Source organism: Bemisia tabaci, chromosome 10, assembly GCF_918797505.1.
Source record: "Bemisia tabaci chromosome 10, PGI_BMITA_v3".
Classification (NCBI taxonomy): Eukaryota; Metazoa; Arthropoda; class Insecta; order Hemiptera; family Aleyrodidae; genus Bemisia; species Bemisia tabaci.
Window position 1 is genome coordinate 29,193,147 of NC_092802.1, and position 19,789 is coordinate 29,212,935.

Consider the following 19,789-nt stretch of genomic DNA (forward strand, 5'->3'; position numbering starts at 1 on the left):
AGTTTCACAGAATAATCTTCACATGAAGTGGAAAAATTAGGAAATTTCTCGATGGACGCTGTTCGGTCATTTCCATTTCAAAAATAAAGTATGACATGAAGTTAGCAATGTTGCAAACTGAGATATATGTTTCTGCAGTTTCACTCTCGTTTTCCTCTTAACTTTAGACTTGCCTGATTCCTTACTTTTATTACACTGAACTTGGGTATGCATTACAAAGTTTTAATCTCTAAACTTGGTTTTTTTTTACTTTTACTCTCCTTGGTTAAATGATCTATAGTTACAGAGTTTGAAAATTCTGAATTTCAGAGCAAAGGTTTGTAGAATTCTAAAATACTGCATACATGTAAAAGTAGAAAATAATTGGCTTTATTTACATTTATACACAAAAACAAACAAAATTCATATAAAAATAAAAGTAAGTGAAAATCAATCACAAATTTTGTTGCAAGGAACTTGTTACTTGCTTCGCATACTTCCAGAAACACTCATGGGGGATCCTGAATTGACTTTTCTTTTCTTTATTTTCTTCGGCAACAATATATGCGATTTGAATACTGCATGGCAAGTCATGCAAATGGGCGTAAACTTACAGAACACAGAGAGGCACACTGAACAGACATAACCTAGCTCTATCAGCTGCTTGTGGCAAAAACAGGAAGCACGGTAGTCAACTTTCACTGGAGGAGGCACTATCAGATGTTTCCGTAGGGGTGGTTCAGGCAAGAAAACCCACTGTAACAGAGCAAGAATAGGAATTAGCAAGAAATAAAATAAACAGCTGATCATAAAAAAGTCATACGGCAAAAAGTAAAATATGGTGGGTACAACATTAGATAATTCTTAAATCTGAATTTTTTGTAGGGGCTCATGATGATTGATTTGGGCAACTATGATATGTCTCCAAAAATACATCAAAAATGGCAGATGTGGCCTATTTTTATATTCACTGTAGCTTATTAAATATTCCTTCAAACACTTTCTAAGATCATTTTATAGAGGAGAATTTTTTCTAGACTAAATTTTTAAACCAGCCTTTCTTTGTCTTAGGGAGGCCAAAAGGCACTTCTTTTAAAACTTTAGGTACAGTTTCCACAAACTTTAAAACTCGACATCCGCCATTGGTACAGATATGGCCTCGAATATTGATGAAGTGTTTGCGGACACAGGTTTTCAGATTTTAATATACCAATTAAACTCTCATATTTTCCAAAAAGTTTTCAATATAACATAGCAGCATGTTTGTTTGTAATGGGCCTCATACACTCAAGAGATACAGCCAAATAATTGAAGATTCCAAATGTGAAATCCCCGTAAATTACAATGGGCTTATCAAGAGAGTCTGTAATTGGTTCTAATGTTCCCAATTTGCAGTTTGTCCACGCTTTTCCAAATTTTTTGCATTTGCAGGCAGTTTTTCTAAGTTGCCGGCAACCAGGTTTCCCCAACAAAGGCATTAGAAAACTTAACTTGAATGAAAGAACAATTCCAGAGATAACAATCTTACAAACTTTTTTCAGAAAAGTCACCCACCAGTAAATACTGAACAAGTCCGGAGAGGTTTGCGGATGGTACAAGCAGGAAATGCCCATTGGTTATGTCTGTTCCTTGTTGGAGTAACTTCAATTCAGCTTCTAAACTGCATACATCAATAGCAATGTTCTGTGAAAAAAGACCAAGTTTGTGAAGAAAATATTTTGGTGAATCTTAGCTTCGATGAGAATATCACATTAACATTGTTAAGTAGACTATACTGCCATGCTAAGGAAAAACGCTTTATGAGCCTTCAAACACTGCAAAATTTTAATAGATAAATTCAGAATTTTCGAGGAAATCTGTGAATATTTTTCCTCCAGTTTTTCAAAAAATTTTACTCACGATCAGACCTGAAAACTCTGAAAATTTCAAGAGGAAATATTCATAACTATCCTTAAATATAAACATTTTCTAGGAGAAAATTTGGCAATCCTAGAATGTTCATATGACATTTTTTTTTAACATGGCAGTAAAGTAGCTACTTTAATGTATATGTTGAGGTTGGATTTATTTGCTCTTAAAAGTGCAGCAAAATGGATGAGATCAAAAAATGCATTCTATTTTTGGATGGAAGAACATTAAGTGTCAAATGAAACATCTAAAAAATCGGCCCATACTAGGATGATTCTTGGATTGTAAATACATATCAAGCTCAACTATCAAATGTCCTCAAAGTGTGGATAGAGTCAAGGTAACAATCAAATTGTGGCTCATCATTGCACTAATTTTTGAATACAAATGTAAAATCATCAAAGTGAAGAGACTCCAAAGATCGAAAGGTCTTACCTGTCTTTGAGCAGCAAAAAACACATTCATCAAACTCATATACTGGTGCGAGAAGTCGAGGCTACCTGTGATTATCAGAATCCGAGAGTTTAAATTATCTTTGGACATGAATGTTGCTTCTATCCTGTAAAATTATTGGAAAAAATAAAATTTCATACTGACTTGGACAAAACATTTATGATAAGTCCTAAAGCTAGTTTTGAGATTGTTGAACAATTTTCACTGAACCCACCTACAGAGAACAATCAAACTCAAATCCTGAGGTACCTGTTTTGAGATTTTAGAAGAACTAATTACAATCAAGATAATTGTTGGACTTTGTGACAAAAGTAAGTTGACCTTCATCCCAACATAAATGCTCACTTGACTACATTCAAGAATGATTAAAATGAATTTAAATTCTTAATATTTCTCGTTAATAGACAAGTTTTTTAATAAAAGTTACAATAAGAAGAAGTATTTTAGAATTGAGTTGGACAACCATTCGACATGTTCACTTTAATCCGTATTTGGAATCAAGTGCTATCTTAAATTCAGCAAAATTAGAATTTTCTTCACAAGCACACAGGAAAAATGGATCTTGGTTCATCGACAAGCAAGTGGCTTCTCTCATATTGCCAAGTTCCTTAAGTTTTTGAAGAAATTTTTTTGTTGATAACTTTGGTTTGGTGTGACATTATTGGGTATTGCTTGCACCAAAAGATTTGTAAGACACTCAACTTTGCGACAGGTGATGCCAATTATTTGAGTCTGAGTTTTTCTGCATTTTTTTTTCTTATCGCATGCTGAAGGTTCGATAAAAAAGGTTTCACAAACCTGTTGATGAAGCAAAGGCCAAGAGCTGCAGCGCCACTGATTAACGAAGGTAACTTGGAGGGCTCATCTTCATCATCTTTCGAGCTGTCATCATTGAAGAATGACTTCACATTATTGCGTATTGTTTGTTCGACGAGAGTAAACATTTCATACTGACTGTCTGTTTGCCTAATGTTCAGCTTATTCTTTTCATCTGGGTACAAATACTTACTGAAAAAGAAGATGGAAAGAAAACATGAAAATGGAGGATCATTAACTTCAATACATTATATATGTACGAACGTACTCAATCATGAGAAGAACGAAAATAAAAATTCAAAATCAGGTGCGTATCTTTATAAAGAGTCTTTTAGCATCACTTAAAATTCAACTACCTTTAATTTCCAACAGTTTACAAAGTTTTAGAGGAGGCGCTCAAAGAAGTCAGGTGCTTTTTTTGATTATTTCTTGACATCTGTCTTAGAGAGTAAATCTATGCTGTCGGGCTAGGGATGAACAAGAGTTGAACAAGAAGTTGGCAGAGAAGACATACATTAGTGAGGTTTAATCCATAACTTATCGATTTGTTTCTTTATTCCCAGTCATAAAAAGCAACTGGCATGTTGCAAAACTGTGGCTGATTTAAGGTGTATTATTGCGAATTGTAACTACAGCTGAGTCTCTTAACATCTGTAAATGAATTTATCAAATGTAAATAAACAACATCTGTGATCTGTTAATCAAAAAGTGAGAGCAAATTCTCTTCAGAGGCCTCAAAAAGTATAGGAAACGGTCTTTTCAGTCAGGCTCAAATTTTGATAAAAAGCAAAAGGATTGCGTATTCATTTTTTTTATGAAGCGTAACATACTTGCGGCAATAATCAGATCCAATAACAGCTACACGATTGCAAGCCTTGAGCATCAAATGAGAATTAATGAAGGTTATGATTGCATTCAAGTAATGTGTGAGTGAGAGTTTGTCATCCTGCAAAAAAGGTTGCTCGGTGCTGAGATCAATCACGACGACTAATAGACTTACATCTTCAACTTCTGAAATAAAAGGGGAACAATTAAATTAAATTAAATGCAGACTTTCTTTGATGAACAATGGTTTTGGAACACAAAGGAAGATATGATAAGAAAATCATAGCCACTAGTGAATCAGTAGTTTTTATTCATACATTCAACGAATCTTAGGAGCTGGTAAAACTGGGGAAAAAACTCTAGGGAAAAAAAGAAGAGACATATGCCACAGCTACTTGAATGCATCAATCATCAGTTGGCCCATTAGTTACCACATAAATTTATGTTGAATGGTGCTGTTCTCTTATGTGACATTTGTCTCCTCTTTTCTTTCCGCAGTTCTAGCTGCATGTTATAAAATGTACGTACTTAATATTCTGCAAACGGAATATGTTTAGGACTCTCAAAAAGCCTTGAGTCTAGTTATCTCTAATGGCAAGTTATAAACCATTAAGAGTGCTGAGATATGAAAAGCTTACATGAACACAATATTGCCTGCGCAAGGGTGGTTAAATATAAAGGAACAGCGCAAATCTTTAGTTTGCCGTGAATGGAATCAAGAGCTTGTGCTCAGACCAAAACATTAAAGATCTCTTTATCGCTAAGCCCTTGTACCGACTAATAAATTCTGTACCACAACTAATACTGCAGATACAGTGATATTCTTTTTTTTCTCTGTGGCTCATACATTTACGCACGTACCTAAGTACTTCATGAATCCTGTCCTAGACATCTCACCTCAACCAGAATCTTATTTTGAAGGGACGCAAAATTTACTAGGTTTAAAACACATTCTCTATGAGAATCTTCCATCGTTGAAATGTTGGAGTATAAATTAGAGTCAACAGACTCTCTAATGAAGAAATGAAGAGTACTTGGGCTTAAATTTTATCGATTACGAGCAAGAGAGATCGGGGCATACAAATGTGGTAGATTTTTTTGGCCAGGTATTACAAATGCACTTTACCTAGTTTACTTTGCTGTTCCATTATTGCCATGGGCTTTCCACTAAACTTCACAAGAGTGTAATTTTCATATTTTTTCTTTTTTAAACACAAAATAAGCAACAAATAAAGTTGACCGGTCACATGTTTGTTTACATTGACTTTTGGAGGTTAAATCTATGGTTAAATTTGGCCATCGATGCTTTGAACCGATCACCAGATTTAACCTCGAAAACCCGCGAAATGTCGAAGTAAACACTAAACAAACTTTATGATGGTTTACGAGTGAGAAAGATATTATATTCTCCGATTTTTAACGAGTATAATTTGTGAAAAATGGTGAAATTAAGTGGCTTCGTGACTGTTTAGTGCATTTACAATCTGAGGTGGCTTTTACGTGAGCTTATATGTCTCTTTTCATCAGTAACAAATCCGTACTCAAAGCCTAACATTACCCATCTCTTTGGAGTGAATAGATTTTTTTGTTGACCATCTTTTGTTCAATTGTTCATGATGGATGTTACCCCCAAATCCAAACAACCCGGATCATTATTAAAAAGGAGGCCCTCCGGACTTTCAAGTTTCAATTCAAGATCAACCAGGACAAAACTCCTCAAACCTGACGACCGCAGCCCCCCAGCAGAAAAGTCGAGAATTCTGGAGGGTAATGTACTTTGTTCGTTGTATGCCTTGTTTTCTCACCATGAAGTATTCTGTTTCCTGCATATTGCTGTACAAAGAATTTTATTGGTATCGCATTGGCTCTTTTGTAACAGTCTCGTCCCAAGCAAAACCACTCCACTGTCATCAGGCTCAGAATGACTTCATCTGATGGTGAAGAAGTGTGTTCACCATGATTGGTTGTTGGAGTCCACGCCGAATAAGTTTACGCACATTTAGACTGTGACACAAGATCCACCATCTTGCTTCTTGCATTTACTTAACACGTCAGAGTGATGTTAGAGAATCTTCCGTCGTAGTCTAGAAATTTGTAAACTTATTTGGCGAGGACTCTGCCGATTAAAAGTAACCTAACTCGGTTCATCCCAGTACATCAGAATCCTCTGTCAAATTTTAAGTTTTGTGAGACTATTCAACACTTTTGGCCTAAGGTTGTTTTGAGAGTCATACCGTAGCAAGAGGTGAAGGGAAATCACACACTATTATCCTTTCATTGCTTTCATTGGTGGAGGGACTGTTAAGTACGAAACCTAGCGATGCATTCACATATTTTCATGTTTGTGGCACAAAGTATCTTCTGTAATGAATGGTCTTACTCTCTTGAGAAGTCCACCAGGAGGTCTGCCACTTTAATTCTAAAAGTCTCTTTCTGTACAAAAGTGAAGACCTATGACAAATCTTCTGTTGGACTTATGTAGTGTGTAAACTTATTGGACTCTAGGGAAATTATCAACAATGGAAGGTTGATCCTGCTCACCACAAGTTAAAGAAACCCAAGTAGTTACCTCATGGTGTATGAACTTACAGCAATTCTTTCTGTTCTGAGTTGGATGGATCTTGTCTATCCTACTCTCTTGGAATTGAAAGCTACTGCTTGAATGAGTTTCCTTTTATTTTACTTTTCTATTAATTTCTGCAGCTCAAGTGGATTTTTATTTTTCAAACACTCTGTATAACATATTTTAAGCACAGAGTTTGAGGAACTTGCTTTTCCTACTAAGCTGACACTCGTGTTATATCTGTGAAGTGTACCTAAGTTTACCATTTCACAGTGTCGACTACTCTGTAGTTAAACTTAGCCATGGCAACTGTTCAACAGGGTGTGTAGCATCAAGATTTTCCTGATTCTATCAGGATTTGAGGTCAGTCAGGATTTAATCCCGATTTCATCAGGATTTGAGTAAATTTGGCCGTACAATCGGATTTTTTTATTGAGCTATTTTTGTGAAGTTACATTCGCTCTGCAAAAAATCAGGATTTGATCAGGATTCAAAAAAATTATGAAATCAGGATTTAGCAGTCGAAAATCAGGATTTCCTGGAAAGAAAAAAAGTAGACACCCTGTTTAAATTAAGTGTGACATCCAACTAAGTAAGTTTTCGAATTTTTGGCTTTTGGTCTATTGTTGATGATCAATAATTGACACGAAGTGTCCCAGGCACCAATCTTGACCAAATCATTACATTCTTTGGGTTTTTATAAATCTGACAATGTCTTAATATTCCATAATTTTGTCAATTTTCATGTCGTCTTGAATTATCAATGCTTCACTATCCAAATAATTTATGTGTCTTATATTATAGAAAGTACTGAATCCAGCGTCTCAGCCTCCGAGCAGCAATGCACTCCTGTTCGACAGTCAGTTTTGAAGAATGAAATGAGCCCACAGTATCCACATTTGTTCCGAATAAACGATGACGACTCTCCAGAGTTCAGAGTCGGATGGGTTGATGGAGTTTCAGGAAGTCTACCGAGGAAAGGTGTGTGATTAATTTGATTCAAAATGAGAAACTAAGCTTTAAAAGAATCCTCCAACTGTTTTTGTCATTGTATAGAAAAACAACAGTTGACAATAAATAAAGCATTGAGTTGCACCCTAAAGTAAAAACTTGTGTGGGTGCACCAGCAAACTTGAAATGTAATATTATAGACACTCTTCTTAAAGTCGGCCTCCTATGGTGTAGTGGTTGTAGCGCTAGCTCTATAATCGAGAGGTCCCGGATTCGACTCCTGGCCAGGCGACCCGAGTTTGATGGTCTCAAACAACGGTTGCCTGGGACTGGTTGTTAGGAACAGAGGATAGATGGGACTGAAGCGCAGGATTAACCCTTGTGGGCTACTTAAAGTAGTTAAAAAAAAAAAAAAAAAAAAAAAAAAAAAAAATTATTCAGTCACATTAATTCTTGCAAGGATTATCAGAGCCAATGGTCACTTTCACAGCACTGGAAGAATGTGACTTTTCATGTCGTAACTTCGGAGTTAGTCATCTAGCACGAAAAGAAGCAGGTTTCTGTAAAAACACGCGTCAGGAAATTTTAAAATGTGATCGAAGACGAGAAAATAAGTGGCAGATTCTTCACCATGAAATGAAGCTTGTCTCTTTCCAATGGTCTTCCACTTCTCATTAAAAAATAAGGAGGTGTACACAAAACACAGATTAAGTACGAAAAATATTTTTCCTCTCAATTGTTACTCTTTGTTCTTATCTGTCTCTTTTTCTGCAGAGAACACCTACTTGGAATCATCAATCACTTGCAGAAGTATCATATCTCAGCACATGAGAAGACCAACAAAAAGGATTGCAACCCCACCTCGACTGAAGCAGCATCTCAAGACTGCAGATGTAATGGAGTACATGGAATGGACTAAGAATCTAGTCAGTAAGTAGTCATAAAATCAAAGTGAACTTGATATATTTGAGTCAGAAGCTGTTCACGGAGTATATAATACCCACTGAAAATAAGATTTTTGACTCCCCTCTCCACTTGAAACCTGAAACACAGGTCTGTACTGCCCTGCCTAAGGAAATCGCTGTATGAGCATTCGAGAGTCGCCAAATTCCCTCTGATAAAATGTTCATTTTTGAGGAATGTCATGAATATTTTTTCATGACATTTTCTAATAACTTAGATCAGACCGCAGAAAATAATATCTGAAAAATTGGAGGAAAATTAGCCATAGGTTTCTTTGAAAATATGCATTGTATCAAAGGAATTTTGGCAACTTCTGAAAGCTCTCATGGTGCGCTCCCTTAGCACAGCAGTGTATTCCCCTTAAATAATTAACTGACGCCCTGCTTACTGTCTCTACCCTCCCCTCAAATTGGTGTTCTGTGATTAATTTTGTGAGAACTACCTATGCATCGTTTTTTATTTTAATTTTCAATATATTGACTTTCTCCTTCCCTTCCTCTCCAGAGTGTTATATATTTTATTATCGGCCTCTAGGGATTAGTGCACTCAATATTTCCTCTCTTTTTATTCTTATACTTGTATGCATTTACATAAGTGTAAAATGGTAAGAGGAACGGCAGAGATTTTTCTGATGAAGAGGTGTCAATATTAATTTTCCAAAAATTGATCTCTTATTTTTTGGGGATTGTTGAGTTTAAAAAAATCAACATTTTTCCCTCAGCAAAGATGGATTGTTTCCCATACGAGATTCAATCAATTAAAAATGTTTATTTCAATAGGTGGCTTAAGGAAGTTGAATTTAGCACAAAAAAGTCTAAAATTTGCTCTTTAGTACACTATTTGCATAGTCCATAGCATGTATTTTCAAACTCTCTGTGGCCTTGAGCTTTTTTATCTCATTCACAACCAAGTAGGTTTCCTGCTTGAGAGATGTGATGAAAATTAACCCATTTTTCTTCTGATTTTCATTCGAGTCATCTAATGTTTACAGTGGAAGCTCAGACTCCTTCACCCAGCGAACTACTTGCAGCCAATTCAGCTGAGGGTATCTCAGGCTGTGTCAACATAGAAGACGCTGTTACGGTAAAAGAAACTGCATCCTTGAGCAGGAGGTCACTGCCAGTCTCAACGATCGGCATGAAAGAGAATTTGGAACTGAACCGGAAGTCTCTTCCTACCGAATCCAACTTTTCCAATTTCTTCGACGACTCAGCCAACGATGACATGTTCATGAAATGCAGTCAAGCTGTTGAAGATAGCCTACTCAAAGATAAACAGACCCACCAAATTACCTCCTCAAAACTGGTGAACAATAATAACATCGTCTCAGTAAAAGGTGCTCAGCCGAAGCAGTGGCAATCGAACCCTGCCAGGCCCAATACGTTGGGACAAGTTCCACATCAGTCAAAATCTAATTTTATCAGCTCAAACAAAGCCCCTACGTATAAGTTACCATCACAAGCAGCAAATATTAGTAATAAAGTACAAATTCCAGCAACTGCCAGTGTGAAACCTACACAGCATGTCTCGGTTGCAGCTAGACCGGGTGCAAGTGCTGTGATTCCTTCAAAACTGTCCTCCGAGCAGAACTCATCGCCCAATTCTGAACCTCCTGCTTCATCAAAAGGTTAGTTACTTGTCGGTGTCTGTATAATTCTTTGCCTCAATTTTTTGATGTAAGATTGAGGAGAAAAGTTTGATCAGTTCCGAACCCACTACTGAAGCTCTCAAAAAATTGAGAGTATGTTATTTTCCATGAAATTAGTTTAGCCTGGAAATAACTCGGATAAAATTATTTTTTTATCTTGGGCGTCAAAATTTGTGTTGAAAGTTGCCCATTTGTTGAGTAGTTTACTTAACTTTCTTTCAATGGAAAAAACGTACAAAATGCTGTAAAATAGTGACCATGATCAAAGGTAACTTTGTTATTCATAGTGAGTATTATTCGGAGGTGCCAAAAGTTCTGCTCTGCACAGCTGGCCAATCGAGAAAAATATTTTGAATGCGAGGACAGTCGTTACACCTTGTCCATAACATTAAATCTTATGGAAAAACCAAACTTCCAACCTCTTTTTCTCATTCCGAACTAGATGCAACTTGGTGTATTTCTTTTAACTCAGTCCATATTACTATTAATTACAGAGGAAATTTTGGAACAGTGCAATGGAGATAAATGGTTTCGCACTTTGGCCATTGATATGTATCAAATTTATCTGCCATTAATCCACAAATTGTTTTTATTTTCCAGAGCCTCGCACTGACATCGACCTCCTAGATGAAGATGAGGAGTTCCTGACCTCTTTGGACTTGCAAAGCCTGTCGCAAATGAATCTCCCCCAAAGTGCAATTCTCTCAAATAATGATTCAAGTGGAGGTTGCAGCGCCGCCCCTAATCCTTCAAGTAACACAAATGCTGCAGCTAAAGTCAATCAAAGTAACACAAATGCTGCTGCTAAAGTCAATCAAAGTAACACAAATGCTGCTGCTAAAGTCAATCAAAGTAACACAGTCTCCGTAGCCAGCCGGAAAATTGTTTCTCTCCCTGCCAGCTCAAATATTTCAAACCGTACCACAAATCAAAATCAAAGAGTAACAGCACATACTGGACAAATTTGTACACAAGAAGCCATTAAAAGAAAGCGTGAGGAAGCGCAAAGGCGTTTGAAAAGTAAAATGATGCGGCATGACACATTATAATCAAATGTTCTGGGTGATCATTTTGCATATATCACAGAGATTCCAGGTCCGATCTTTCTGGTAATGGGCCATTAGACAATGTATGACTTTAAGCACTATGCAACGTATTAGCTTTTCAAAATTTAAGAGGAAAATGGATCACATGACAGGAAGTTTGAAAATCAACATTTGAACAAAATATCGATGACCAAAGTGTGAAACCTAGTTTTTTTTTCTTTATTAATAAAGTAGGTGACTACAAAAAGTATTAATCCTAGAAACCTAGTACCTCTCTTGTAGTGTTTCAAAATTGCGCCTCCTACTTTAATTTTTTTTAAGTGAAGCAAGCCAACTTAAGTTCAAAATTTTTGCAGAATATTCCGCTAACAGAGAAGATAAATCAAGGAAATTTTCTTTCACTACCTAGTTTTGTTTTCCAAAGGAACAATATAGTGTGGTCGGAAGTCTGCAAGGTCAAAAATGAAGGTATGTGGTTTCGAACTTTGGCCATCAGTACAAGTGTTTACAATTAACATTAGTTAATGAGCAAAAATATAAATGACGTCATTTGTATAATCAGTTTTTCATTTAATCTGTGTCGAAAATACTTGTTCAGGAGTTGATTTTCGAACTTTAAAGTGTGTGAATTGTTTCCTACGTAAGATTTTGACAAAAAATTAGGTGCCTTTTCTCTGGCTCAGAACTTGTCTAGTGGCGCATTGGACTCTACGAAGGATGATTCTTTCGACCTCTTTACTATGTTTATTAAATTCTTTTCTATATTTTGTTAATGTTTTTGTATGCCTACTAATTTATGTAAAACTTGCTTGTTAAGAATGTCTCAAGCTTGTGATTGGCCGTACAAGCAGCAAAAATTTACATGTATGTACTTTCCTGAAACCTTAGTGCATGATCATTTGCAAGATTTGGTTTGGAAAGCACCTCTCATAGATTCTTGTTCATACTGTTCTCTATACATCATTCTAGGTGTTATGAGTTGTTCATTAAAATTGATTCATTTTCTGTTGGTATTTGAATTGTTATCAATTTCCTCTGGTTTAATTTATTCTGACTTCAATCATATACCCAGTGATAAGTTTGTAATGCAGACCTCTGTGCCAAGTCTAAGAGGAGCAAATTCATTGCAAAATATGGTACTTTCAGTCTCTAATTCTAAAAAAAGACGTATCTAGAGCCCAGAATCACTTCCTTTGTGAAAGAGAAGCGATTAGAATGGGCTTGAGCCAAGATGTAAATAAAAGCACAGCATAACAAGTTTTTTCTTCAAAATTTCTCGAGGAATAAGAATCACTCAGCAGGAGATTTGGAAACAAACTTGTAAATGAGATATATTGACGGTGAAAGTCGGCAATCACATAACTCGATTTGCGACGTTGCAGACTTCCTGTCATACTTTATTCTTTAAACCGAAAATTACTCAACGGTAATTCCTTAAAACTGCCGTGATTTTTCTTCTATGTGCGAGGAAAATTCTGCAAAAATTTCAAGGAATCATGTTCATTTGTTCTCCTTTAAAAAAATAACATAGTTGCGGAGATTTTCAGACACCGCAAACGAGTTATGTGATTGCCGACTTGCACCGTCGATATGTCTTTACAATTACCATAAATTAAATGGCAAAAATACCAGAGCCATCATTTGTACAGTCTCACTTCTACTCGATATTTGTTTAAAATCCCGTCCTGAAGTTGATTTCTCGACTTCTTGTCATGTGAATCGATTCCTACGCGAGATTTTGAAAGGAAAACTTGTGAATTTTTTCCTGGTTCTGACCTCGTCTAGTGGCTCATTAAAATTTTCGTACTAGATTGAGACGGGTCGATAACAGAGCCTCAGAAAAAGAGAGACTGCGTGCTCTCAAACTATACGATTAATTGTTCTTGAAATGAAAGAGATAAAAACTGTTTGTATTAATACGTTATTTTTAATTGGATCAAAATATTGTATAAAAGATAAACATAACTTTCGAGCTTCAGGATACAAAAAGAAAAAAAAAGACAAATCGAATAAAAATTTACAAGGAGGAGAACAGGGTTTCATTTTCTTCTTGAGATGTTTCAAGGGCACTCAGTTAGAGCAGCCAGACTCCAATCTGGTTTGATAAGTTGTGGTTCTTCTATCACAGCACCATTTGAATCGACGGTTGCCAAAAGGTACTGAAATATCAAATAAAAAACAAAAAGTTAATGGATGATATACTAGGATTTCTACTAGTCTGTCATAGTCTAAACTTAGTGTTTTTTTTTCATTTACTTTTCTTTAATTTTTCCTTTCATGACATCGGCTAATTCTGGAAAAATCAAGTTATTCAAATTCTTAACATATTTAGAAAGAGATCTATACATGTCAAGAAATTGATCATGATATCTGACACTTGGCTCAAGATACAAGTTTTTTAGAATTTGCAAAATACACTGCAGGTTGTGGGTGGACAGGGTTGCCACAAAATTTAGTCAATTCCCTGATTCCTCTGGTAATTTTGGCCAGATGATTAAAATGACATACTTAATTTTAAATATTTTTTGCGAAAAATATGTTGTTCGAAATGTTAAACCCATTTAGGATGCTAATGAAGGTGACTTAAAAAAATCTTCCTGACACTTTCATCACTGTCCCTGACTTTTGAAAATTTCTTGACATGACCCGGTATTTTCTGACTGTGGCAATTTTGTCCTTAGTCCTTGACTGCAGATAAAAGTTAGGTTAAGCAATCACAATTCAGGCAATAGTACCTTTGTTGCATTGTGCTGTACACTGTTGAGTTATGTGATCGTAATAAAAAGATGGTGTTGAAACCTTTTAAGTAACATTTCACTCGGATGACAAGAGATTTTGCACCATTCTCTCGGATAAACGTTTTAGAGAGTTGTGAATTTTAAATGCTTAGCGTACGGACAATATTCAGTTGAAACGAAGAATAAGGTTCCATTTACTGATGTTTTCACCCTACTTTCGCCCTCAGTAAACAGTCCATGAATATGAAGGCCATCCTAGAAGTATGGAGTGCAGCAATAATATCCTGTTATTTTAAAGTAAGTCGATTCAGTCGCTCAAAAACTCACCTTATCGAATGAACGGGCATCTCTGTAAAAGAGAATTTCCAGACTCTTCTTTACAACAGCTATTGCCTCTTCTTTGGAGGGCAAAGGTTTATTTTCTACTGCTTCTCTGAACAGAGGAGTGGCCAAGTGAGAACCGAATCCAGTGGCGACTTGTTTGTCTTCATAACCTGTTCCTAGCTTATCTACACAGGAAATATACCTGGAAAAAAAGGGGATGAAATCAATGGAAATTTAATTATTAGGATATTACAGCGGTAAGCTGATCCTACAGTGTTAGAAATAATTTATCATTTACTACCACAGTGGCACATCACTTGTATAGGGTTGAAGCCCTTGCTAATTGATCAAAACCTTTGACATCCAATTCCTATGTAAAACTGTAGGATTCTAAGGTGCTGACAGTGCTCAAAGGCACAGCCTTGGCTTGTCTCGATCGTGAAGAAATCAGTGAGTGAACAAACTTCTTCTGTTTCCAAACAAACTTCATTGGTTGCATTAAATGAACATGGAATATCTCTAATAGAAATTTGATCGTAGAAGAAGAAACTGAAGTTTATCAAAATGTCCTGTGAACTTTTCTGCTGTGCTAAGGAACATTACGCATAAACGTTCGGATGTTGCCAAATGTCCTTTGATAAAATAGTAATTTACTGGGAAAATTGTGAATATTTTTCTTCCGATTTTTCAGACATTTTTTTTTTTGCACTTTGATCTAAAATATCTAGCAATATTAAGGAAAAATATACATAACTTCCTTCCAATATGAGCGTTTTACCAGAGGGAATTCGGTAATTCTCACATGTTCATACCGCGTTTTTCCTTAGCACGGCAGTATTGCTCCCCTATTGAGGTTGCAAGATTTTTCATTTTGCCTGCACGGGACTTTCCTCAAGTTGTCTAATAGGTTTTTCACTTGACATAGTAAAGTTCGCAGACTTGCCCTGACAGGTACGGGGAATCAATGTCTAAGAGAGATGGTGAGTAAAAACTTACGGTTGGCCGTCTTGCAGACCAGCAATGACGAATGTGTTCCAAAGTGGATCAAACTTGGAACGCCTTTGGTAGAGAACACGTGTCAGCCAGCAGAACAAGGCTCTTGGTTTTATTGAGATGCCATCGTCTAAACACTCTTCTTCAATTCTGAGGACAAAGAAAAAAAAGCACAATTTGATAAGTAAGGAGTGCAATGGACATGTCACTGCTCCTGGAAATGGCAATTTACAGTCTAAAATACTTAAATTTGCTTTTAACTTGTGATTGCAACAAAAGGGCCCATCTGGCTCTTTCTTCAAAGCCCGTATCAAGCAATCTAAGTAGAGCCCTTAAAGGGTCATCACGTAGGCTCACGTGATCCACATGGCGCCACTTTGCGGGCACAACTTTGATCATATGATACAGGCTCAATAATTTTCAAACTTGCAAGGATGCTTTCTCAAAAAGAAACAGTCGGCTGTCTGTGGAATACTTACACGTTAATTATTTAATATTACATATTACATGTTTCCTTTATTGAATTATATTTGTTTATTATGATTGAATAGGGCAGTGCATGAATGTGTATTGTTCTTGGAATTTACTGACTTACATTTTTTGCTTGATGATTTGCTGAAGGTACTGAAAATCGGCATAATCTCCACTGGCTCCAATGACAACATTGGCATTCACCCTCATTATTCTAGGACAGTTTTTGAATCGCATCAATGAGCCGTAGGATCCTACAAGGTCAGCAGCCATTACAACACCTCCCTCATATGATAGGGCTAACACAGATGTAACGGTGGTCAAAGGGGTGCTGAAAAATGAAAAATAAAATTTAGTATTAAAGGGAAACTAAGAACAAATGTTGGTAAAAATCAATTGGAAAATCTGAGCAAGAAGCCGAAGTTAGTCAGCAATAGCTGAGATACTTTAGGAAATGCTCAGTCAGTCCATTAGCCTTAGTGTCAGAGATTGAAGAGGCATTATGGTGGTGATAGAATGATTCTGTTCTTCAAAGTTTTGCTGGTTGATTTTGAGGTGGTGTAGGTTGCTTGCAAGGTAAACTTTGGAAACGCCCCTGCAGTAAAAGAAAGTTCAGTCAGAGCAGCAGCTAATACTCCAAGTTTCTTGAAGACCCTCTTTGGATTACCACTGCTAGAGAATATTAGTGAGTGGACGTATATGGTTGTTGCTGCTAACTGAATACCAGCTATAGTCTCACCTGCATTGAATGACTAGGTACCCACCACAGACATACCATAAGAATTTTAACTTATCTTTTTGGGAGCATACTAGTACTGAACATGAAAAAAGAGAACCATGATTAGAGAGGCTACAACACAGCTAATGCTATAAGGACCATATTTCAGTTACTAAAGTCTGTTTTAAAATGTTGATTCACAGTGTGAACTATGGCCTAGTCTGGGCCATCTACCTTTTAGTCATGATGCATCTTCACTGTGACACTTTATAAAACTAGTTGTGGCTGAGATAAACCCAGTGCATCAAAAGAGTGAAGGAGAAGTTAGACCCACGTTCAGTAATTATCGGCAGCCTCGCCATTGAAATTTATGTACTTGGGTGCAACAAGACATTGCACATCAATAGACAACAACGCACAGAGAGGCCTAAGTATTGCCTGCTCTTGCCGACAAAGCCAGAGATAGTCTAAGAATCAGGTAGCTGAAGACCTGATGCAACGGCGTTACCAAGCAAGCTCTGGCAATAAGTAAACAGTGAATCACTGATACTTGGATTATCGGGGCAATACACAACATGTGCCTTGCTAGGCTAAAACTTAGGATTGCGATGTGATCAAGAGGCCAAAAATAGTCTCTGCCGAGCAAAACGTGAGAATTGATAAAGATATAAGGAAGCGGCCGATAATTTTGGAATCATGACAGTGCAAATATAGGTTAGGTTACTTACTGAGCGCGAGTGATAAAACCTCTGTCGATATCGGGCTGAAAATTGTAGTCGTCTACGCCTCTGAAACCTCCAAAAGAATTTCTTGAGTCATTGAAACCATTATGAATTGTGCCACCGTAGAAATTCATGATTAAAACTTATAAAAACAACGATCGACAATAGACTTGAATGAAGTTTTGGACGTAAACAATGTTAGATTGCGCAAATTGGTTCAAATGACTACATTTTCCCAATTATTCCTCTTTTCGAACAGAAGGAATCTTAACCGCAAATTCTGAACCAGACGTTTTGATTGGTCCAGAGCGGTTCATTCCAATTATTCCGAGTTGAACCAAAACAAGCGGGAATTTCAAATAATTCCGGATATCCTGTCTACCAAATCGTTTCCGTTTCCGGTAAACAGTGTTGTCAGTTTTATTTATCAAATGCTCGTAAAACTGACAACACTGTTTATCGGAAACGGAAACGATTTGGCAGACAGGATATCCGGAATTATTTGAAATTCCCGCTTGTTTTGGTTCAACTCGGAATAATTGGAATGAACCGCTCTGGACCAATCAAAACGTCTGGTTCAGAATTTGCGGTTAAGATTCCTTCTGTTCGAATAGAGGAATAATTGGAAAAAAAGTTGTAAAGGTTTTTGCGTTTGGCCCAGATATTCCAGACCAAATTTTCATCAAAAACCAAAGTCTGTCATCGGTGTCAAACTCGCTCCTAATGTAAACAAACGAACGGCGACATAGTCCGGACATAAACAAAGCGTACCCAGAGCGGACTTCCTCGAGATGTTCCAGACTCAATTTCTCAGCGTTAGCGTTTCTTCACCTCGACAAAAGAACTTTCGTCCGCGTCTAACATTTATCCCTTTCGTAAAATCAAATATCAGTTACCCCGTTGATCTGTTCATGGTGATTTCAAGTGAAATTGCGGCGAGATACTCCAGACTCCTAATGTAAACAAAGCGGCCTGTACCTGGTCGAGATGTTCCGGACTCATTTCTTCATTTACGTTTCTTCATCTCGACCAAAGAAGTTTCTCGCGCATTCAAAGTAACATTTTCCGGTTCCATTGTTAGAGAAGAAACAAGTCATTTTGTTGTAAGTTAGGATAATATTTGTGTTGATTAAGTGGCTTGAGCATTGGACTACCTGGCTGCGCCTTGCATAGCTGCCTCTATATCAAGATGATTGGGAGAAAAGCTTACTGGTTGATGTGCGAATCTGAATCCTAAATCCCTAGGAACGGTAGTTGTGAAAACCAGACGGATGTACAATGCTAGGTACCTTGCTCCTCACTCACTTTCTCATGGATGTTCACTGGTCTCTCCAAGGTTCTGGTTTTGCGATGCGTTGAAGCCAATGCTTTAAGTTTAGCTATAACAACCAGGCTTCGGAGATACTAATTAACAATCCTAGCAGTCACCAAATTCTCCAGCAAACCCGCATAGTTGTCTATTAACAGCTGAAGAAGCAATGGAAACCGTATTTACCTATGACAACAAGATTTTTTCCGTTGGAACTCTGATAGTAAGTATGAGGGGGAACTATCACCTTTAAGGCACGTTTCTCCATGAATTTTCTTGTTTTTTGGCATCAAACTAAGTAGAACTCAAGGAAAATGAGGCAAAACTTTACAAGTTACCATGTAAGGTTCATCTGCTGAAAAAATAGAATAAAGTCTAAAATTCCTAATGAACATCACCAAGATGGTTCTGCCACCAGCAGTTCATTTTTTAAGGCACGGATCAAATACGGTTATCTATTATTCTCACGGTGCCCATCAAATTATAGGTAAGAAACCTAGTCCTGTAATAATAATGGCATGGAATGACGGGCTCTAATTGGTGACTTGACCATCCCCAATAAGTTATCGAAAGAATTTACTTCTTAAAAGATCCTTTGCGAATAAAGCCAAGTAAATATGCAGATAAAAGTCCCGTGTGATATGTGAAGTGTACTTATTCAAAGTAATTTCAAAGGGAAGGGATGAAATGTTCAAAAGGTAACGTCCAAATTTGCAAAGTTGTAGAGGCGCTAGGCACAAATTGGACAAGGTGCCGCTAAGTAATGATTAAATGAATTTTTTATTGTTATTAATTACGGAAAAGAGGAAAAGAGAATCAGGCCGAATGCCAAAATTCGAAAAGTGTAGGGTGGTGTAGGAGCCGAACCTTCTTCGAGATTACGGGCGGCGAGCGGCAACCTGATTGGCTACGAAGATTGCCGAGCATGGCCGAAGGCCTACTCGCCGCTTGGTAGGTGTTGACGGCGGTTTGACAAACAGCAGTTTTTGGTGAAATGTGGTCCGGAATATCTGGGCCAATTTGAGAGTAAGTCAAATCTCATTTGATTTGTAATTTTTCCCCAATTGCAGAAACAGTAGGAAACTGATCAGCAGCATCATAAAAAAATTTAAAGCCTTATGTGTCACTTTTCTTACGGGAGGTCAAAGAAATAAAATGATATATTACGTAAGCTTTTTTCAATGATGCCCATACACAGAGGGAAAATGTGTCATTGGTGTTATTCACGAGATTATCCGTTTAGTTCCCAAATTTTTACAATCACTGGGGACGAGTCAGAGTTTACTAATTGGATGAAACTCATTTTCCTCCCGAAGAGAAAATTGTGGATAGTAAAACAATTTTTGGCTGTAAAGAAATTTC

General features: G+C 36.9%; 3 protein-coding genes across 3 annotated transcripts; 1 reads left to right on the forward strand and 2 right to left on the reverse strand.

The window, feature by feature from the left end:
- Positions 1–347: 347 nt before the first annotated feature.
- Positions 348–5,273, reverse strand: Tfb4 (transcription factor B4). The gene is made up of 6 exons (XM_019044534.2): positions 5,108–5,273; positions 3,987–4,167; positions 3,139–3,348; positions 2,323–2,446; positions 1,534–1,662; positions 348–735 (listed from the first exon to the last, which is right to left on the reverse strand). Exons 1-6 carry the CDS (start codon positions 5,136–5,138, stop codon positions 460–462), a joined length of 951 nt encoding a protein of 316 aa, XP_018900079.2. The 5' UTR covers positions 5,139–5,273; the 3' UTR covers positions 348–459.
- A 73-nt stretch (positions 5,274–5,346) lies between these two features.
- Positions 5,347–12,165, forward strand: LOC109032411 (uncharacterized). Its single transcript, XM_019044530.2, has 5 exons — positions 5,347–5,748; positions 7,349–7,525; positions 8,270–8,425; positions 9,450–10,085; positions 10,707–12,165. Exons 1-5 carry the CDS (start codon positions 5,595–5,597, stop codon positions 11,153–11,155), a joined length of 1,572 nt encoding a protein of 523 aa, XP_018900075.2. The 5' UTR covers positions 5,347–5,594; the 3' UTR covers positions 11,156–12,165.
- An 894-nt stretch (positions 12,166–13,059) lies between these two features.
- Prosbeta7 (proteasome subunit beta type-4) lies at positions 13,060–17,337 on the reverse strand. The gene is made up of 5 exons (XM_019044533.2): positions 17,125–17,337; positions 15,803–16,009; positions 15,211–15,357; positions 14,218–14,416; positions 13,060–13,311 (listed from the first exon to the last, which is right to left on the reverse strand). Exons 1-5 carry the CDS (start codon positions 17,250–17,252, stop codon positions 13,213–13,215), a joined length of 780 nt encoding a protein of 259 aa, XP_018900078.1. The 5' UTR covers positions 17,253–17,337; the 3' UTR covers positions 13,060–13,212.
- Positions 17,338–19,789: the final 2,452 nt, after the last annotated feature.